The sequence below is a fragment of the Cnephaeus nilssonii genome, assembly GCF_951640355.1.
Source record: "Cnephaeus nilssonii genome assembly, chromosome: 13".
Taxonomy (NCBI): domain Eukaryota; kingdom Metazoa; phylum Chordata; class Mammalia; order Chiroptera; family Vespertilionidae; genus Cnephaeus; species Cnephaeus nilssonii.
This window is the reverse complement of record NC_137084.1, coordinates 28,770,527-28,788,533: the sequence shown is the minus strand read 5'-3', so window position 1 is coordinate 28,788,533 and position 18,007 is coordinate 28,770,527. Positions and strand designations below refer to the sequence as shown.

The 18,007-nt window shown below is 52.0% G+C and overlaps 1 protein-coding gene across 6 annotated transcripts in view; it reads left to right on the top strand.

Annotated features, from left to right (window-relative positions):
• The window catches only part of NAV2 (neuron navigator 2), a 370,532-nt gene that overhangs the window by 253,275 nt on the left and 99,250 nt on the right, over positions 1 to 18,007 (top strand). For all 6 annotated transcript variants that reach the window (XM_079786933.1, XM_079786930.1, XM_079786929.1 and 3 more), the window contains exon 11: positions 1,108 to 1,230. In XM_079786933.1, coding sequence (XP_079643059.1) covers positions 1,108 to 1,230 — 123 coding nt within the window. The remainder of the gene's footprint in view (positions 1 to 1,107; positions 1,231 to 18,007) is intronic.

The window sequence follows — 18,007 nt, the reverse complement described above, 5'->3', positions numbered from 1 at the left end:
CATTCAGTCATGTAGCTCAGCTGACTTTTTCAGGAAAATAAGCTACTCATGGGTCTTCTTTTGACTTGAAATGTAAAATACATTGCCAGACCCCTTGCAGGTCTGTCTCATGGGCCCGGGTAGGAATTAAAGGGAACTGAGTTTGGTTTCTTGCTCTGCCCAGGTTTTGCTTTGCCTTTCGGCTCTCCTCTGGAGAGGGGCAGTGACACAGCAGGCTCCTTTATCGGGTTGTGAGGGAGCCAAGGTAGAGGGGGAAAGCTGCTTCGGACCTGAACCACCTCCTACTGCTGACTCAGGAACGGGTCTGGTCTGTGGACAGTCAGCCACCGATACAGAAAGTCCCAGGGGTCACCCCCCTTCCCTGGACAACACCGATTTCATCAGAAGGTAGTATTGTGGCATCACCGAGAGATCCAGAGAGCAGTACGTTAGCATTCGTGTTATTCAGAGAGCTTTGTGACCGTCACCTGAAGACATCAGTGACAACGGTGAATGCACCATCGTAGATACTTCAGGATGATGACAACCCTAAGGATGTCTCTCCTTTGTAGGCTCCACTGCACACTGCAGAGCACTTTCACAGGCCTTATCTCAACTAATGCTCACCTTCGCCCGTGAGGCGGTAAGGCTGTGATACCCCATCATTTAATGAAAATCCCAGAGAAGTGACTTGCCTGTGATGGCAGAGGTGCCTCTCTTATCCTCTATCCTTTCTTTCCACCTCTTTCAAAAGCTTGCCTGCATCCTCCAGGGCCCTCTTCTGCACTGTTGTTTCCTATGATGTGCTTATGACTTGTCAGTTTCATTCACAGGACTTGGGTAAAAAAAAACCTGCTTGTATAATAGCTGACACATCTGGCAGTTGATTTTATTCCCTAGTTCCCTTCTGTTTCACGGATTCCTGTGAGTCTGCGTTAATTAAGCGGAGTTCTCTTTTTGCTATCGAGCTGGTGATCCTTTGGGCTGACCCGGTGGCCGAGTGAGTCCTGGGCTGCGATCGGTGACGGAGCCTCGGTGAAGCCTTCAGTGCCTTCCCTGGATATGAACGATGAGACTGTACGAGACTTGCTTTTGACCATACGTTTGCCTCCTCCTCTTCTTTTAAAGGTACATGACCGATGGCGGACTTGGCCTCTACACCCGCCGCCTGAACCGGCTCCCCGATGGGATGGCTGTAGTGCGGGAGACCCTGCAGAGAAACACCTCCCTGGGCCTCGGAGACGCCGACAGGTAAGCGGCTGCACTTGGGGTTGGCCAGGGGCAGGGGGTCCTTCCACAGCGGCCTGAGAAAGGAGGGTGGTGATATTAAGAGCGGACGGGGGCTGCTTCGCCCACGTGGAGGTTGGGAGGCCCAAAGCCGTGCCTGGGGTGAGCAGCGGGCACAGCAGGAAGGAGAAGGCTGAAGGGTGCTCCCGCTCTGCTCTGCGTCAGACGGTGCTTCTGAGAGCGAGAGCACAGGGAGTTCAGGCTGGAGTCCTTTTCGTTGTTGTTTTGACTGTTGCTATGCATCTTGTTCAGCTCAGCAGGCCCCCGGGATCTGCTTTCCTTCCTCTGTTTGGCAGCTTTCTAGGCACTGCAGCTTGGAACGGAGTCCCTCGGGATGCACAGGTGTGGGTGCAGATGGGCGCTCCGGCCTCAGCTGAGCTGGCCTCACCGTCAGTCTCCTGTTGCCTGGTAATGGGAGGCAAGGCTTAAGTGTTCAGATTTATACACCTGCCCTGAGATTAGAGCACTGAGCAGTTGAGGTTATAGGACAGTGGTCGGCAAACCGCAGCTGGTGAGCCACATGCGGCTCTTTGGCCCCTTGAGTGTGGCTCGTCCTTAGAACCACTTCTTCAAAATAGACTCGCCCAGGCCGAAAACCAACTTCTGCGCATGGGCCACGAAGTTTCAATCGCACTGTTCGTGCGCGCCCGCACGTGGTATTTTGTGGAAGAGCCATACTCAAGGGGCCAAAGACACGCATATGGCTCGCAAGCCGCGGTTTGCCGACCACTGTTATAGGGCATCACCGGTCTTCGTTGCTGCTACTATCAGAGATGAAAAGAGCTTCAGAAAACACTAGAATAAAGAGAGAGGGATAATTGGCATCCAAGTTTCTAGTCCTTACTCTGACGCAAACCTATTCTGTGACTGTGAGCATTCTATTAGAGAAGAGGTTTGGGCCGTTGTGATTCCCAAGACCCCTTCGAGCCCTGTGCTGTACCTCTAGATTTCAGCACCTTCAGGGACCTGTCTGTGCCAGGATTTTTTTTTGCGTACTTGACCTCTCTCCACATCCGGGCTGGTGAGACATACCGTGGAATTTAGATGTGAGGGGTGCTAACCCTCAGGTGTTGGGAAGCCAAATATTCGTAGCACAAGCCCAGCTTCTTGTCGTCCTCTTAGCAGAGCACACTGTTTACAAGGAGTTAGGGGACTCTGGTTCTCTGGCTTCAGAGGAATAGGGCAGCGTGCTAAAGAGGCAGACCCCGAAGGCACCCCCCAGAAATGGGATTTGCTGAAGGGATGTCTTCACATTCTCTCTGGAAGGCTGGGAAGCTTCGGCTGATGGAGAGAGCGCTGCATTAGCGTGAGGAATGGGGACCTGGCCCGGGCTCTGCCACTGACTGGAGTCCGTGCTTCTCAGAGTCCAACCCCCTCCCTCCGCCCCCATGGGTCCAGGGTGGTGATTTGTACCAGAGATGACAAAAGGCTTTCCACACCAGTGCCAGCTCGAGTCAGTTGTGTTCCTGTAATTACTTTTTTTTTTAAGGAGTGGTTTGGAGAGTCCACAGAAAGATGACCCATGTGAGGGTTCTTTCTAAAGGTAGAGCGCTCTAGAAATAAAATCTTCAGAGTAAATATTATCAGGGGGGAAAGTCAGCTGTTGTGACACTCCCACTGGAGATTTCACAATCTCGCCAAATTATTTTGCTTGTTTGTGCTCGCCTGTAAACACGTCATTGGTTAGTAAATCCATTAGCATGAAGTGCAGGCCTTACAAGGTACGTCTCCCCTTGTAGCAAAAGAAGAGTCTGCACGAGGCAGTTTAATTTAATGCTTCATTGCAGGGCTAATGGAATTATCACAGATCACAGCTGAGCTTGGTTCTGCTGTTGGACGTGGAGGGTTCGGGTGGGGGCTGGGAAGATGATAGCGCCTGTTATGTTTTTCTAGTCCAGCCTATATGTGCTGGGGCCATGCGGACAGCAGTGTCTTCTGGTTCCCCCCAGATGTGAGACTAAGTGGCTAACTGACCAACTTTTAAAGAAAGAACTCAGGTGGCTTTTAAAAAATAGGATTTAATAGCGCTTATAAATTTTCTGTCTCGTATAAGTATTGACCTGTAGGCAGTGAGATATTTTGCATTATTTTGGAATAAGTTAAGTTTCTTTAATCTCCAAAATTATTGTGAACAGAATAATGATAAATTATTATTTCATCTTTGGCTCAATTGAAATGGTATTAGATTTGTTCCTGCAAAGTTCTTCAAGTAAATCTCTTCCCAAAACTGTATTCTAGATGCATGTCCCCCAACAGGGGAGGCTCACATTGGTAGGATAGGAAATAATTGTAGATGGCAGACAGGGAAGTATTTCTTTTTAACAATTACACTTATCACTATGCCCTGGTCAGGTGGCTCAAAGGTTGCAGGTTTGATCCCGGTTGGGAGGCAACCAATCGATGTTTCTCTCTCTCTCTCTCTCTCTCTCTCTCTCTCACTCTCGCTCTCGCTCTCACTCTCGCTCTCGCTCTCACTCTCACTCTCTCTCCCTTTTTACCTTTCTCCCTCCTTCCCTCCCTCCCCCTCAAATCAATGAAAAAAATAATCTATAATAATAAAAGCATAATATGCTAATTAGAACAGATGTCCTTCTGTCCTCTTGTAATAGAATAAAATCAATGAAAACATATCCTCAGGTGAGGATTAAAAAAACAAACTTATACCTATCACATCAAACCATGATTTTACAAATATTGCTTAGGGTAAGAATAGTGTGGGCTATTTCATGTGAAATATCACAGATGGTGTGCAGATATATTATTTTTTAAAAGGTCATATGGAAATGGCTGGCTGCAAGTTAGGCAAGCCTATTCTTGTCCCCACAATTGGAAATATGTCCTTTAAATAATTTAAATTCGATGAGTCGAAAATACAGAGAACCCAGCACCTTTCCAGAATCCTTCCCTTTTAACCTGAACCAAGAAGGTCCCAGAGCTGAGAGCTTTCCAGCAAGTTCTTTATAAAAAGACAGCCCAGTCCTTAAGGATTCGCACACAAGCAGCAGATTGCTTCTACAAAGGAAATAGGAAAAGTGCTGGAGATGAGGCCCAATTCGACCTCAGCCAGGGGAAGACAAGCATCCGAAGGGCAGGTCACCTCCCGTGGAACAGCAAAACCATTAACCTGAGCTGTGCTGCTCCACAGAACAGCCTGAAGGGCGCTGACCTACACCCCTGACCTCCGCTGTTTGCAATAGGATGTGGCGGGGTATCTTCAGGGTTATTAAAAGTAACTGATAGCAGTATGTACCTTCGGAGCCTGGGAGATAGAGACCAGGTCAGCTGTGAGTCTCGATGTCACCAGCGGCTTCTGAGAAACAGTAAAGGACGATAGTAAACTCAGAAGGCCCGTCTGCCCTTGATCTCCTGTCACTCCTCAGGGCTGCCACCCGGGGCTCCAGTTTTCACCCGACAGTCATCAGTGGCTACTTCCAGCGAACAAGAGCCAGCAGCTGAGAAGGGAGGATCAAAGGGGACCCACAGAGATGGCTTATTACAAGTCAGGGGCCCCAGATAACAACAAGTAAAGAGAACTTGGGCGTGGAGGTCTCTGGTCGGGCAGCCTGGCAAGAAGAAGAAACACACCCCAGGAACACCGAGGAGCTGGGATCCCAGACAAGCAAAAGGGTTGTTGGGCTCCTGCCAGCTCCTACATGCACCCCTGCCCCCTCAGCACCCTCAAAAGTTCTTGAACTCCAGCGAGTGGCTGTGTGCTTTCACAGCTTCAAGCACAGCCTTGGGGAAGTTTCCGCTCCTGGGTCTCCTCCTTTGTTCTTGCAAGTCTTCGCTGTGCTCACGGCCCTTTCTGTCACCCCCGCTCCTGCTTCCGCCTGCAGTGGGCACAGGCAGCTAGATGCTCCCCTAAACGGCACCCCTGGGTCATGGACCTGTCATTGAGAGCACAAGAAAGCCAGAATCCAGGCTGCCGTCTGCGCCGGAGCAGGACGACTTTGGAATCGCTTGGCACCTTCCTTCTGAACTGTGAGAAGGAGCTCTGACTGGAGCCCAGTGGCTTTTATTGACTTGGGTAATGATAAAAGTAGCAAAATAACGAATGCTGCGTGGTGGAACTTCAACCCGCGACCTGAACAAAATGTAAGTTGTGCCCTAGCTGGTTTGACTCAGTGGATAGAGCATCGACCCACAACTGAAGGTCCTAGGTTCGATTCCGATCCAAGGGCATGGACCTCGGTTACAGGCTCCATCCCAGGTCCTGGTCCAGGTACATGCGGGCGGGAGGCAACAAATGGATGTTGCTCTTTCTCTGTCTCTCCCCTACCCTTCCATTCTCTCTAAAAAAAGAAAAATTATCCTCCTGTGAGGATTAATAAAAAATAACCAAAAAATTAAAAAATATAAATTGCCCTCCATGATGCCAAGAAACCAAGAGGGAAGGAGAACCTGTTTTTCCCTCTTGTTACTGGGTTTCCTTGCCCCCCAAACCCTGAACGTTCTAGGTGTAGAGACTGTGCTCGCAGTAGGAGTCCCTGCACTGACTTCCTGTCTGCGTGTGGAGCCCTGGCCTTGGCGCCCAGAGCTGTCCCACTTTCAGCTCGAATCGGGAGTCCCACGGTGTGAGGATGTAACTATGCAGCCTGGTATTTGGCCAGCCTGCCAAGCTGAGCCCTCCTTCCTCGCTGGGACTGTCACAAGAGCCCAGGGCACTGCTTGGCTTTGTGATTTGTGTGGAACAAGGCGGCCTCCTGGCACCAAGCAGTGCAGCCACGGATTCAGGCCCGACCCGCAGAGAGGAGATGAATCCAGGCCAGCGTTCCCGGGCTGCAGGTGGAGCTCACTCCCCTACCAGGTAGTAAGTCCCCCGGCTGGTCATTTCTAAGGCAGAGCCCCTGCTGGGATGTGCAGGCGGGAAGGAACCCCAGTGGGAATGACTTCTCCCCTCGCCTTCCTGCCAAGCCTGTGGTAGGCAGAATAATTACCCCCGTTCCTCCCACCCCCCTGGATGTCCATGGCTTGGTCTCCAGAACCCGTGGATACGCTCTGCTACCTGGCCAGGGGGATACGGGACCACTGCGAGACGTGCAGGAGGTGAAGGTGGTGAGCCTGTTCTGTAAAGCACTGAACAAAGAAAACATTCTGATGATTCCTCAGACCTGCACGTCATCCAGGGCTCCCTGGGCTCCATCCCCTGGCTTCTCTTTTCTTTATAGTCAATTAATTAACAAGCTCTCTTCTTTCCGTAACAGCTTAGAGGAACCATATGTAATGAAAGAACAATTGTGTGTTAAAGGAAAGCACTAGGACCAGGGGAAGTGTGAGTTAGAATATGACATGTAGAAAAGGGAGGAAAGCCCTAACCGGTTTGGCTCAGTGGATAGCGCGTCGGCCTGCGGACTCAAGAATCCCAGGTTCTATTCCAGTCAAGGGCATGTACCTTGGTTGCGGGCACATCCCCAGTAGGGGTGTGCAGGAGGCAGCTGGTTGATGTTTCTCATCGATGTTTCTAACTCTCTCTTCCTCTCCCTTCCTCTCTGTAAAAAATCAATAAAATGTATTTTTTTAAAAAAGGAAAGAAAAGAAAAGGGAGGAAATTGAGAATACAAATATATACTAGCCATAGATGCTACATGGTTTGATATTTGAGCATTGAGCTTCCTACTGACCTAAGTGAAAATGAACTTTGCCTTACTTCCCCCCACTCCTACCCGATCCTGACCTCTCCCATACTATTTTGTCTTCATCTCTCCTTGCTTGGGTCCTTCCTCTCTCGTTCTCCTTGCATTTTTTTAGTCCTGCACTCAAGGGTTATACTCATTTTCTGGGGACAGAGAGATGCCGCTAGCATGGTACCCAGCACCAATGATCTCCATTCTGTTTTCTTTCCCTCCTTTCCTCTTTCCTCTCCCGCTTGTATGGAGCAAGGGGGGAAGCAAAGCAGACGAGTGTGAATGTCACTTGCATTGTAAAGCTCATAAAAGGAACCTTAGAGGCAAATCTCTATTTCCGAGGTAACAGGGTAATAATTACTGTGTTGGCCTTTCCCAGGGGCCTCTTTTCTGCTGGAATCACTGGCTTCCTTTTAAAGTAAGAGCCGCTTCCTGTGGACTGGGTGGGCAGGGGCCACCTGTGCTGAACAGAGGGCCGGTGCTGACAGGAAGCAAACCAGCTGCACCTTAAGCCACAAAGGAATTCTCCCAGGGGCTTGTAAAGAGAAGAGAAAGAATAGTCTGTGGAGTCTCCTTTCTTGCTCATTCAGTGTTTTCACTTAAAAAAAGAAAAGAAAGAATGAAAGCAGTGTAGTGGCCCCATGAGGATCGTCCACTTCCTAATGTTGCCCAACTTGATAACTTTGTTCCAGGTTACACTCTAGAACCACAGCTGAGGCAGCAGGTCCCTAACCCAGTTATTTTGGGGGCAGAGCCCCTCCTGGGATACGCAGAGGAGAGAGGGGGGGTTAATTGGGAGGCAGGGAGCCCAGCCACTCCCCCAACCCTCCAAAGTACATTTTCCAAAAAATGTAGCCTTTGCAATGATTGTTTGAAAGTAATCTGTAGACTTGGTGGCTGTTCAAAGTATGAATGAGAAGATGGCTAGCAGTGTGAAAGCAAGAATGAGAGGTCAAAGAAAAAAGCCAAATGGGGTGCTTTGTCCCCCAGCAACTCAAACCATAGGCTCCCAAGCCCAAGTCAGAATCTGACTGCACCTGTGCCCTGCAACAGAAAAGAACATCATGTGTTTTAATCCAGGCACCTGGGCAAGTCTTTGCTTCAGTCAGGGTAGAACACGTTGTGCTGTGTAACAAACAATTCCAAAAAAAACCACCAGGAATGGCCACTGCAGATCAGTAGAAGGCTCTGTTGTATGTACATCCTTTTCACTCTGGGACCCAGCGTGTCAGAGGGGCTTCTGTTTAAAGCATTGACAATCCCCCTGGCAAAGAGAAAGGGAGAATGGTCAGCCACACACTCTCTCCTAAAGCTTCTGCTGGAATGGCCCATGTAACTTCCACCTGCTTGTCATTGGCCAAAGGAAGTCGCATGGCTACACTTAAATTCAAAGCTGAAGAGAAGTACAGTTCTACCGTATGCCCGTGAGAGCAGAAAATATACGAACTGCATTCGTGGCTATCATTTTATGACGTACTTAATGCCAGGCCCCCATTATTTAGCCAACTCTGTATCATGTAATTTATTACACATTTACTATATACCTCTCGGATGCCAGGAGCTGTGCCACCCAGTCTGACTGATGGGCTCTAGCGGCTCCTCTGCGGGGAGAGTGAGCAGATGGAGACTGAATAGGTTAAGGAATGTTTAAACAGTGCTGTGGGGCAGTTGCATTTCAACATTTGGACTGAGTTTTGATATGTGACAGCTAATAGAAAAGGCTGATATTTGCTGAGCACCTACTATGCATAGGCTCTGGGGATCCAAAGATGAGTAGGAGGTAGTCCCTGCTCCCTGCTGTCAAGAAACTTGAAGTCAAATAGAGGGGAGAGAAGCCTTAAATAGGCCCTCACAACTCGAGGTGCCAGCTCTGGGGAGACTTTCACCGGTGCCCTGAGAGCCGGAAGGACGGGGAGTATCCCTGGGGGCTAACTGCAGCCCTACTTTGGGAGCTTGTTATCATAATAAAACGCAGGCGGTTCCCTTTCCTGTCGGTGATGATTTGAAAGATCCTTTGGAAACATTACCCAAGTGTCCAAATAGGCCCGCTTATCTCATCATCCGTTTGGGATTTTCTTTTGTTTCCTTTCATATCCTTTGTCACTTCTGAAGAGCAGCCTAGCCCCGATTTCTGCTGCTGAAATGGAAGAGCTGATGGAAATGAGCCCCGTGTGTAAGGCGGCCCTCACACTGGCCGGTGGAGAGGTGTCCCGGTTACAGTGTAACCTTTAGCTTGTCCTGCTGCACAGCTGTGCCGCCCGAGTTTCTGTTCAAGGTCACCGCGCCTGGGAGAGTGTTTTCCCAAGGCTGCCTCTCCCCAGGCAGTCCAGCGGGAAGCTGGCGATGCAAGGCCGGGGGAGAGGCCCTCGGAAGCATCAGGGGCAGCCCGCTCACGGTGCCAATGAGGAAAATCGAGGCCCAGCGAGAGAGCTAGTGGCCCAGCGACCACTCGCTGTCCTCCGGGCTTCGGGGAGCAAGGTCATCGCCGTGTTTGGAAAGCATGAAGTCTAGTAACTTGCATGAGAGCACACGTTATCTCTTTGGTGATTGTTATGAATGCAGCCCATGTAATAAGGGAGGCAGTGCCCTGGGAACCAAGAGACCTTGTCCTAGATCTGGCTCTGCCCCATCGAACATCTTGGGCTCGATGTCCCCGCCCCCCTCCCCTCGTTTCTTCATCTGTGGGGTCAGACCAGCTGATCCTAAGGTCCCTGAGTTCCGGTGAGTCAGTGGTCTTGTCTGTCTCTGGAGGGCAGAGTAAAGGGAGTGGCTCACACGTGTAGCTCATTCATGCAGGGCAGGGACCCCAGGAACTTTTTGCCTCTGATATTTGCAGTGACAGGCGGCACCCTGTGGTGGCTCTGTTAGGAGTGGTGTTCTCACCCAAGACCTCTGGTGTGTGCAGACCCAGACCAAGGGCCCCCACTTCTGCGTGGGGCAGACCTCTCTGAGACAAGAGATAGCCGCTAAGCGTCCATCCTCGCTGCACCTCGGAGCTAAGCCTGCTCTCAGCCTCGCTGCCCCCAGAGGAGGGCGAGAGAGGAGGGTGCTGCCATTGCTGGGGCAGGGGCTGGAGAATGCCCCGAGCTGAAAGACCAGATGAAATCTTCCAAAAGGGGGAGTCCAGGGCGGGCAGAGCCACGGATGAGAGTGGTAGGGCCGGGACCGCCCGATGCCTGGCAGGAGGTCTTCCTTCGTTCACTGCAGAGGCTCTTGCTCTAACTTGGAGCGTCACCAAAATTATACCAGGCGTGGAAGCTCATGCAACTGTGGTCTTATTTGCATCAAGATAAAATTCCAAGTGACTGATAAGCAGTGAATTACATTTATTTGGCTGGGTGTTTTGACTCAGGATTTAATTGGACTTGGATATACATCACTCCCTAAATCAGCCTGTCCTGGGACAGGGCGGTCAGCCTGGGGACCGGGCAGCGGTGGGGGGCTTGGAGGGACTTCCCTGTACTGCGATTTGTCATGCAGGTGGCAACAACAGACTTCTGCGCCACAAAACAGTACTTGGGTTTGTGCAAGGAAACCGTGAGTGATACGCATAAGGGAGCAGGCTTCGAAAGGTGACATCCCTTCCCCAAAGCCGCCGTGTGAGGTCAGGATTTGAATTTGTGTCTCTCTGGACACAGCCGCTGCTCTCCACCATTGCGCTTGCCTTCCTCGTGTTCAGGGCTCGGCGGCCATCCTTCTTACACAGGCGATGGCATCAGGACCACTGACCCGTAAGACCCTCTCTTCCCAGGTCTGACTCCCCAGGCTCCGTGAAAGGAAAGCCCAGTGCGTGGCCCCGGCTCCAGCCAGGCCCTGTGTTGCTGAGGGAACTCTGACTTAGGAGAGTATCAAGGATGCTTGAAGCTGTGAGTGTCCTGTTTTTCTCTTAAGAACATGTAACTCCTGCAGTGCCACAGCCTTCAGGAAAGGCTAGGAGTTGCCTTTGTCACACTGATCACACCTGGTGGCCTGCAGGCTCCCCCTTCAGCCCTCTTCGCCCGGGGAGTGGTGAGTGGAGGCCCCTGGCATTTCTGTGTATCAGTACCACCCCAGAGGAGGTGGCTTTGTCTGCTCGGCCGCAGCCCTGCTGTTTCTCCTGGTCCGCTGTGCGCTTTGATTTATCTCCCTCATTAACCCCCGGTGCTCAGTCCTGTGAAATTGCCTGAAATGGGATCTGAAGGGAGACTCGGATATTCTGGAGATGGTGCAAGACTGTGTGGGAGAGACTAAACGGGGCCTGAGGGAGATGAGGTGGTTGCATGGCTCAAGGACTTCTATCACCGCCTCTCCGCCTGTTAGCTGGCCCTGCGTTTGGGGGAGAGGGACGCACAACCCTCTGGATCCCCCAGTGGCAAAATGAGGCTTAAAAAGCACCCTCCCCGGCTGCTGCCTTGGGGTCTCGGGACGGGATGTGGATGTGGGGAAGCCCTGGAGCGATGGGCTGCAGCACCACAGGGCATTTGGGTTGGGGTTGGGGTTGGAGTCGGTCACGTCACCTTTTACGGGGTGCACAGGTGGACTCGAGAAGGGGAGTGTGGGAGCACACGGGGTGCTTTCTGGTCGGCCCGAAGCTGGCTTTGCTGGCCGAGTACTCTGTGGGGAGATGAAGGTGGATCTTCAGGTTGGCCCTGCCTTGTGCTGCCGAGGTCCTGTGGGAAGAAGGGGTCCATGTTTTCTGATCAGTGTGGGAGCAGCTCCCGAGGGCCTGGGGGCACCAGGGATGCGGTCGCTTGGGAGGCTGCCTGCTCTGCTCCCGGCCTCTGGGCAGTTTGCCATCTGGGGTCCCGGTCTGAGACTCACTCATCATCAGCAACAGCCGTTCTGACTTAGTGAGCACCTGCTGTGTCCCAGGGATTCTCCTGGATGCTCGGCAGAGTGGCTTTAACCTCCCAGTGGACTCAGCCGGGCAGGAGTTGTCCCAGCTGCCCGGACGAGGACCCCTGGGTCAGGGAGTCCACATTGCTTGCTCGCGGCACAGGCAGTGAGTGGCAGAGCTCCAGTTTCAACCAGGTCTGTCTGACTGCAGAGCCAGCATTCTTTCTCCAGGACACTGTGCTGCCTGTCTCCTAAAGGGCAGGTGTGTCCATGGTGAATAGTCCACGGGTCTAGCTCGCTCTAGGAATAAGCAGGAATAACCTCCTGGCTCTCCTTATCTGAGTAACGACCACTCACACTCCAGGACTGGCCCCTGCCCTGCCTTTTCTGGGAAGCCTCCCTACCCTGCTCCCTATACCCCTACCCCATGGGGCGGGGGAAGAGGGAGGGAGGGGTGGGGCTCTCATCTCTCCAAGGTTCCCTTTAACTTCTGCTTTGTTCTCTGATAACATTTTTGTTGTTGTTAATTCTTACTCTATGGGCATTTTCCCATTGTTTTTTAGAGAGAGTGGAAGGGAGGGGAAGAGACAGAGAGAAACATCAATGTAAGAGACACACATAGGTTGATTGCCTCCCACACACGCCCCGACCAAGGCCAGGGATTGAGCCTGCAACCGAGGTATATGCCCTTGACCAGAATCAAACCCAGTACCCTTCGGTCGGTCACAGGCCCACGCTCTATCCACTGAGCCAAACCAGCCAGGGCTGATAGCATTTTTAATTTATTATTATTTTTATTATCCTAAGAATGATTAATAAGACATACTGGAAATTTAGGTTTCTTCTCCTTTTCCCGTCCATTGGGAAGTCTTAGGCATAGTTCCTTCTAATGCTCTCTCCTGTCTCTTCCCTTCTTGCGCTCTCACCTGCCATCATAGGGCCCTGGCTGCAATGTCTCTCATTGTGATCCCACTGTGGTCGCTTCCGTGGCATTTGCATGTACATTCTCCGCCCAGCAGCCCCTGTGATCTTCTCCCCCCGGATCTTAGATCCCTCTGCCCCCTGCCTAACCTTTCACCCCAGTAGATTCCCACTGTTCATAGACTAAAATGCAGACTTCTTGCCATGGCCTCCAAGATCGGGCATGTCCTAATCCCTACCCACCCCGACTCACGCTTCCCTTCAGGCTCTTGAACCTGCCAGACCCTGTCTCCCTTCGGAACCTTTGCCTTCACTATTCCCCTGCCAGGGATGTTCTTCCCACCCCTCCTCTTCCGGGTCTCAATTCAAACATCTGCCGCCACTCAGAGACGCCTTCCCTGACCACTCTGCCTAACGAAGTTCTCCCCTGTGGAGTCTTTTAGAGCATTTAGTCTGTTTATTTCACATCCTTGTTTGCATTTGTGTTTATTTTATATTTTTTTTGTTATGTCTCCCCACTAGACTATCATTATCAGTAAAACAGGTGAATCTCCTTTCTAGACAGTGCCTGGCTCCGAGGGGTGCTCATACACCATAAATGAGGAATGACTGTCCCCCTCTGCAATGCAGGCCCCAACCAACCAGAACAGGGCACTTAGGGATCAGAACAGCACACTGACCAATCAGAATGGGGCATCTGTGGCAATAAACAACTCTTAAGGCTGACGCAGACCACCCCTGGTGCCGTGGTTTATAGCGAACCATCGAACTCAGTCCTCATAAAGTCCTCAAAATAAGTTAACTGTGACCCTAACCTGCCTTCAGATATGGGACTGTTGGTATCCAGGAGCTTTTCCTGTGGGAGACTGAATGGTTTGACCCAGCCCATTGCCTTTTTGGGGAAAATGATTTCAAATCTATGACCCCCCACACTCCCGCCATCCTGAGTCCCATGTCTTCATCTGTAAAGTAAAAATGAGCCCACTTCATAGAGCTGCTGTGACAGTGAATGAGGACAGTGTAGGGACCACGTTAGCTCAGTGCCTGGGCCTCCTGAGTACCCTGTCAGTGGCAGCAAGTTTTACTTAGTGAGGGGCTAGAATGCTGATTGCAGATGGGAAGGGAGGCACAGAGAGGTTAGCCTGGGGAGCCTGGATGTAAGGCTGGGTCCTTTCAGCCCAGGTCCAGCACTGTGGCCACTGCCTGCATCGCCTCCATGCTTCAAAGTACCCTTCTCTTTGTGATTCTGCTTTAGGTGTGTGTGTGCGGGGGGGGGGGGGGGGGGGGGGGGGGGAGTCTCATTAGCTCTTGTACCTCTGCTTCTCCAGTCCCTGGGGAACTCTGGTGGGAGAAGAAGTAGAAAATATCATTCAAGACCTGAGATCCCAGTGAGTAACTGGCAAAAGCTGGAATAGTCAACCCAGTCCGCATCCTGGCAGGAGGTCCCACTCTTTGGAATTGGCCGGCTAACCTCATGTAACAGCCTCAGAGGTGCAAACCTGTTAAAATCCCCAGCAGAGGTCTTGAAAAGGGACTTGAAAGGGTTTATGACCCTGTGGATTCGTACATCTCTCTGAGCCAGGCTATAATTTCAGCTCTGCTTTTGGAAGTCAAGATCAGAGGCATAATTGGAGGGGGCCGCAGAGCGTGCACTGATTATGTTTCATGCTTTGGGATGAAGAAGCTGCCGTGGGAGGGCCTGGGGTACTGACCTTGCAGGGGTTGTGCCGGGGTGCGGAGGGGTGCACAGAGGGGAGTAAAGCAGGGTGTCTAGCTAGGACAATTAAATGGCCTTGCCTCTCACTTTAAACAAAGGGCTATGCTCTTAATGATCTGGAAGAAAGGGCTAGAGAGCAAAGCCGAAGCTGGTAGAGCTAATGTGGGCCCTGGCCTTGAATGTCCCGGCAGGAAGTCTGCAGGGGAGCCCCTCGGTCCACAGGCAGCACTTGTCATGCTAATGACCCAGCCACTCTGGTGCCCAGGAGGTCACTCCCAGATTACAGATTTGAGCTCCCCTGGAGCCCAGAGCTGTTACTTTTCCTCTCCACCCTCCTTTCATCCATCTGCTTCACGGCCCATGGTCCTGGCACAGGTCCTCTGCTCTCGCTGCCACTCTCCTGTTGCTCCACACATCATCCCCAGCACAGATAGCCACGGTGACCCTCCCCAAATATCGCTCCCACCCTGGGCATCGCTTTCCTGCTTAAAATCCTTGGTGACCCCAGTCAGAGGCAGGGTAAAGTGCAAACCTCTGGCATCGCCCACCCAGCCTTGGCCCCTGCCGCCACACCAGCCCCACCTTCCTCTTCATAAGCCACAGCACCTCACTCTTCTCAGTCCCCGGCACATGCTGCCCTGTTCCAGGTCTGCTTGCTTTACCCGTGGGATGCCCTCCCCTGACCTTGTTTTGAGAGGCCAACACACACCGCCCAGCATTCAGCGCCAATGTCACCTTGCTAGGCATCTCGGACTCGGTAACTTTCCTTCCTTGGAGCTCCGGAAGGACCCTGTGCAAGCCTTTGTTTTAACTCCTGACAAAACCTTGACTCTTTTCTCTCTGTTAAGTTGAAGGCAGGGATTATCTTGTTTATCAATGAGCATTTAAGACTTGTTGAACTAAACTTCAGTTTTAGTTATGTTTCCCCAGACAAGGCCTTGGATTTCTCACTGTGAACACTGGTTTTTCTCACTCTCAGCACTGGTTCCACCCTTAGCGGGTAGCTCTTCAATAAAGATAAGAGGCAGGCCTGCCCGAGATGACCTGTGGTTCGGCATAGCACCCACGGGGGACTTGTGGGAGCTGTGGTCGTGCTCTGGGGACCTAGGGACCTGGAGTAGAGCCTTCTTCATAGACACCGGTGTCCTCACCAGATCATGAGTAGCTGGGGGAAAGGGCAGTGCAGGCCGGGATATCAGTGCCCTTGGTCCAGAGGACAGAGAGCCTGGCGCAGGGTAGGCTGGGAAGGACTCCTGAAGGAGGGCACTATCCACGGATCTTGGAAAACAAGTGGGATTTCAGTGGTAAGGAGAATGAGTAGTCCACCAGGTTTGGCAGGGAGGGAAGGAGGAAAGCGGGGGGCCGGTGGGGGGAGGGGGAGTCTCTGAAGGCCCAAGGTGTGTTTTCCAGGCTGGCAGATGTTTCACTCTGATACTGAACACCTCACCCTTAGGAAGTCACCGGCACCTGGCTCCCAGCCACATCAGGGGTCATCCCTATGTCCTTGGAGAGAAGCCTTCTGAAAACAGACTCTGATAGACTGAGGCAAATAGCTGACTTATTTGTAGATGCCCTGGGCTCATGGTATTAGAACAGGCCACCGCCTAATGATTAAACACTACACAAACACCCGGGGACCGGGGTATCCCCATAGATGGGCTGTAAACTGGAGGGCAGCTGGGAGGAAGTGAGCTGGGAAATGCCTTCTGCCCTAAGCAACAAGCCCTCCAGTAGGTGCCAAGAGACAGGCCCAGATGTTGACTGCCACCGGGAGAGAGGGTTCTGAGGTCACCCAGAGTGGACGAGGACAAGCCCTGGCCTCCCTGTGCCCCATGCTCTCGTGTGCTGTGCATTCGTGCGCACCATCACCCGGTGAGGTCAGGGGAACAGCTGGTCATTGATGGGACTGGATTCAAACGAGACCCGTATTGATGTTTCATATCACATGATGCCCACCTGTGAGGGGGAACTCGCACCACCACCCTCACGTTGGATGATGCGGCTGCCAAGAGGCAGCTGGGCCATTTGTCCAGAGTCCCACAGCAAGCAGGACTGGAACCCAGCTCCTCTGGCCCCCTTCAAGCCCTCTCCATATTCTTAAATGACTGCATTCCTCCCCCAGCCACTGACAGGGCTCTAGTGACGCACGGGGCCAGGTGTGGGACATGGCCTCTCCTGTTCTACCTGAACCGCTGCCCTCCAGCTCTGCGTTAGCTCCACCTGAGCCCAATAGGTAAAAGAATCACGCCTGTTTCTGCCTGTTGCCTCTCCAAGGAGGAGGAAGCTGAGCCCTCCTGGTGGGAGAGGCGAGGGGTTCACACCCACCTGCCGCACACGCTCCTCCTGGTGGAATGGAAGGCCGTGCCAGGGCTGTGGTGGGAAGCAGCTCCTCGTTTGCCTCTGAGGGCCAGGGAGATGATCAGAGCCCTCACTTGTCACCAACCATCTTGAATTATTAGGATCCACTGCTTCCATTCTTCAGTGAGAAAAACAACCATTCAATTGATTGGATTTGGGCTTTCTAGCTTCTGGTTTTGTCATATTGTTAATAATGACATCTAATAGCTCCTAGAAGGCATGGAGGGCCCGTGGGGAGTCAGGAGAACTTGCAAAGAAGACATCTAGAATTCTCCCCGGTCATGGTGAGCCTCCAGCCCTCCTCGCTGGCAGGCCCCCGGGACCCCGAAAAGTGGTTCTCAAACCCCAGGGCTCTTTGAGCTGCAGGGAGGGAGCCCCATCCAGAAAAGCACCCAAAAGGCTGCATTAGTTCTTTTTAGGTGTCCAAGGTGAGCCTGCCCAGTTAACGTGTTCTTAAGAGGAACCTTGAGTTTCAGAATCCATGTTTCAGTGCCATCTAAGTGTTCTCTGTGCTCCAGTTTCCCTCCTGTGACACGCACACGTGAAGCCCTGGCCTTTCCTCCCATGGAGCTTGCTGCACGCCCTCCCCCTTATCCCCCCTCCCCCCAAGCCTGGCAGCACCGTGGCCAGGGCTCTCCCGCTGCCACCGAGGAAATGACCACCCGCGCTAATGGAACATAAAACAATGGGCTCAGACGCTGGGTGTTTTGATGTTCTGATCAGGTTACAGTTAATTCTTTCAGAACCTCCTTCCACGAGAGGCTCCGTCTTTCTGTTCTCATAAATCCCCTCTCCCTGCCACTGCCTTGGTGTAACATAAGGTGGTGCCATAACAAGATAACATCTAAATCCATTGGGTTGCCTTTCAAATTACGAGCATTAGCCCCCATCCTGGCCTGCACTGGCCATGGCTTCTGTTCCAGATGCCACAAGATGGGCTTTAGGCAATCGGGGTTTCTCATCTGCCTTTCTTTTCTCTCATGCTTCTTCCTTTTTTATTTTTAACGCCTCACCTAAGGATATTTTTTTCCATTTTTTTAGGGAGAGAGAAGGGGAGAGATGGAGGAGGGAGAGGGAGAGAGAAACATCAATATGCGAGAGACACATCGATTGGTTGCCTCCCGTTCCCACCCCAACAGGGGCCGAGGATTGAGCCTGCAACCGAGGTATGGGCCCTTGACCAGGAATTGAACCTACGACCCTTCGGTCCACTGGTCCAACGCTCTAACCACTGAGACAAACCAGCCAGGCTTTCTCCTGCTTCTTTTGCTGTAAGACCTTAAACCTGATGCAATGTGATGCAGTG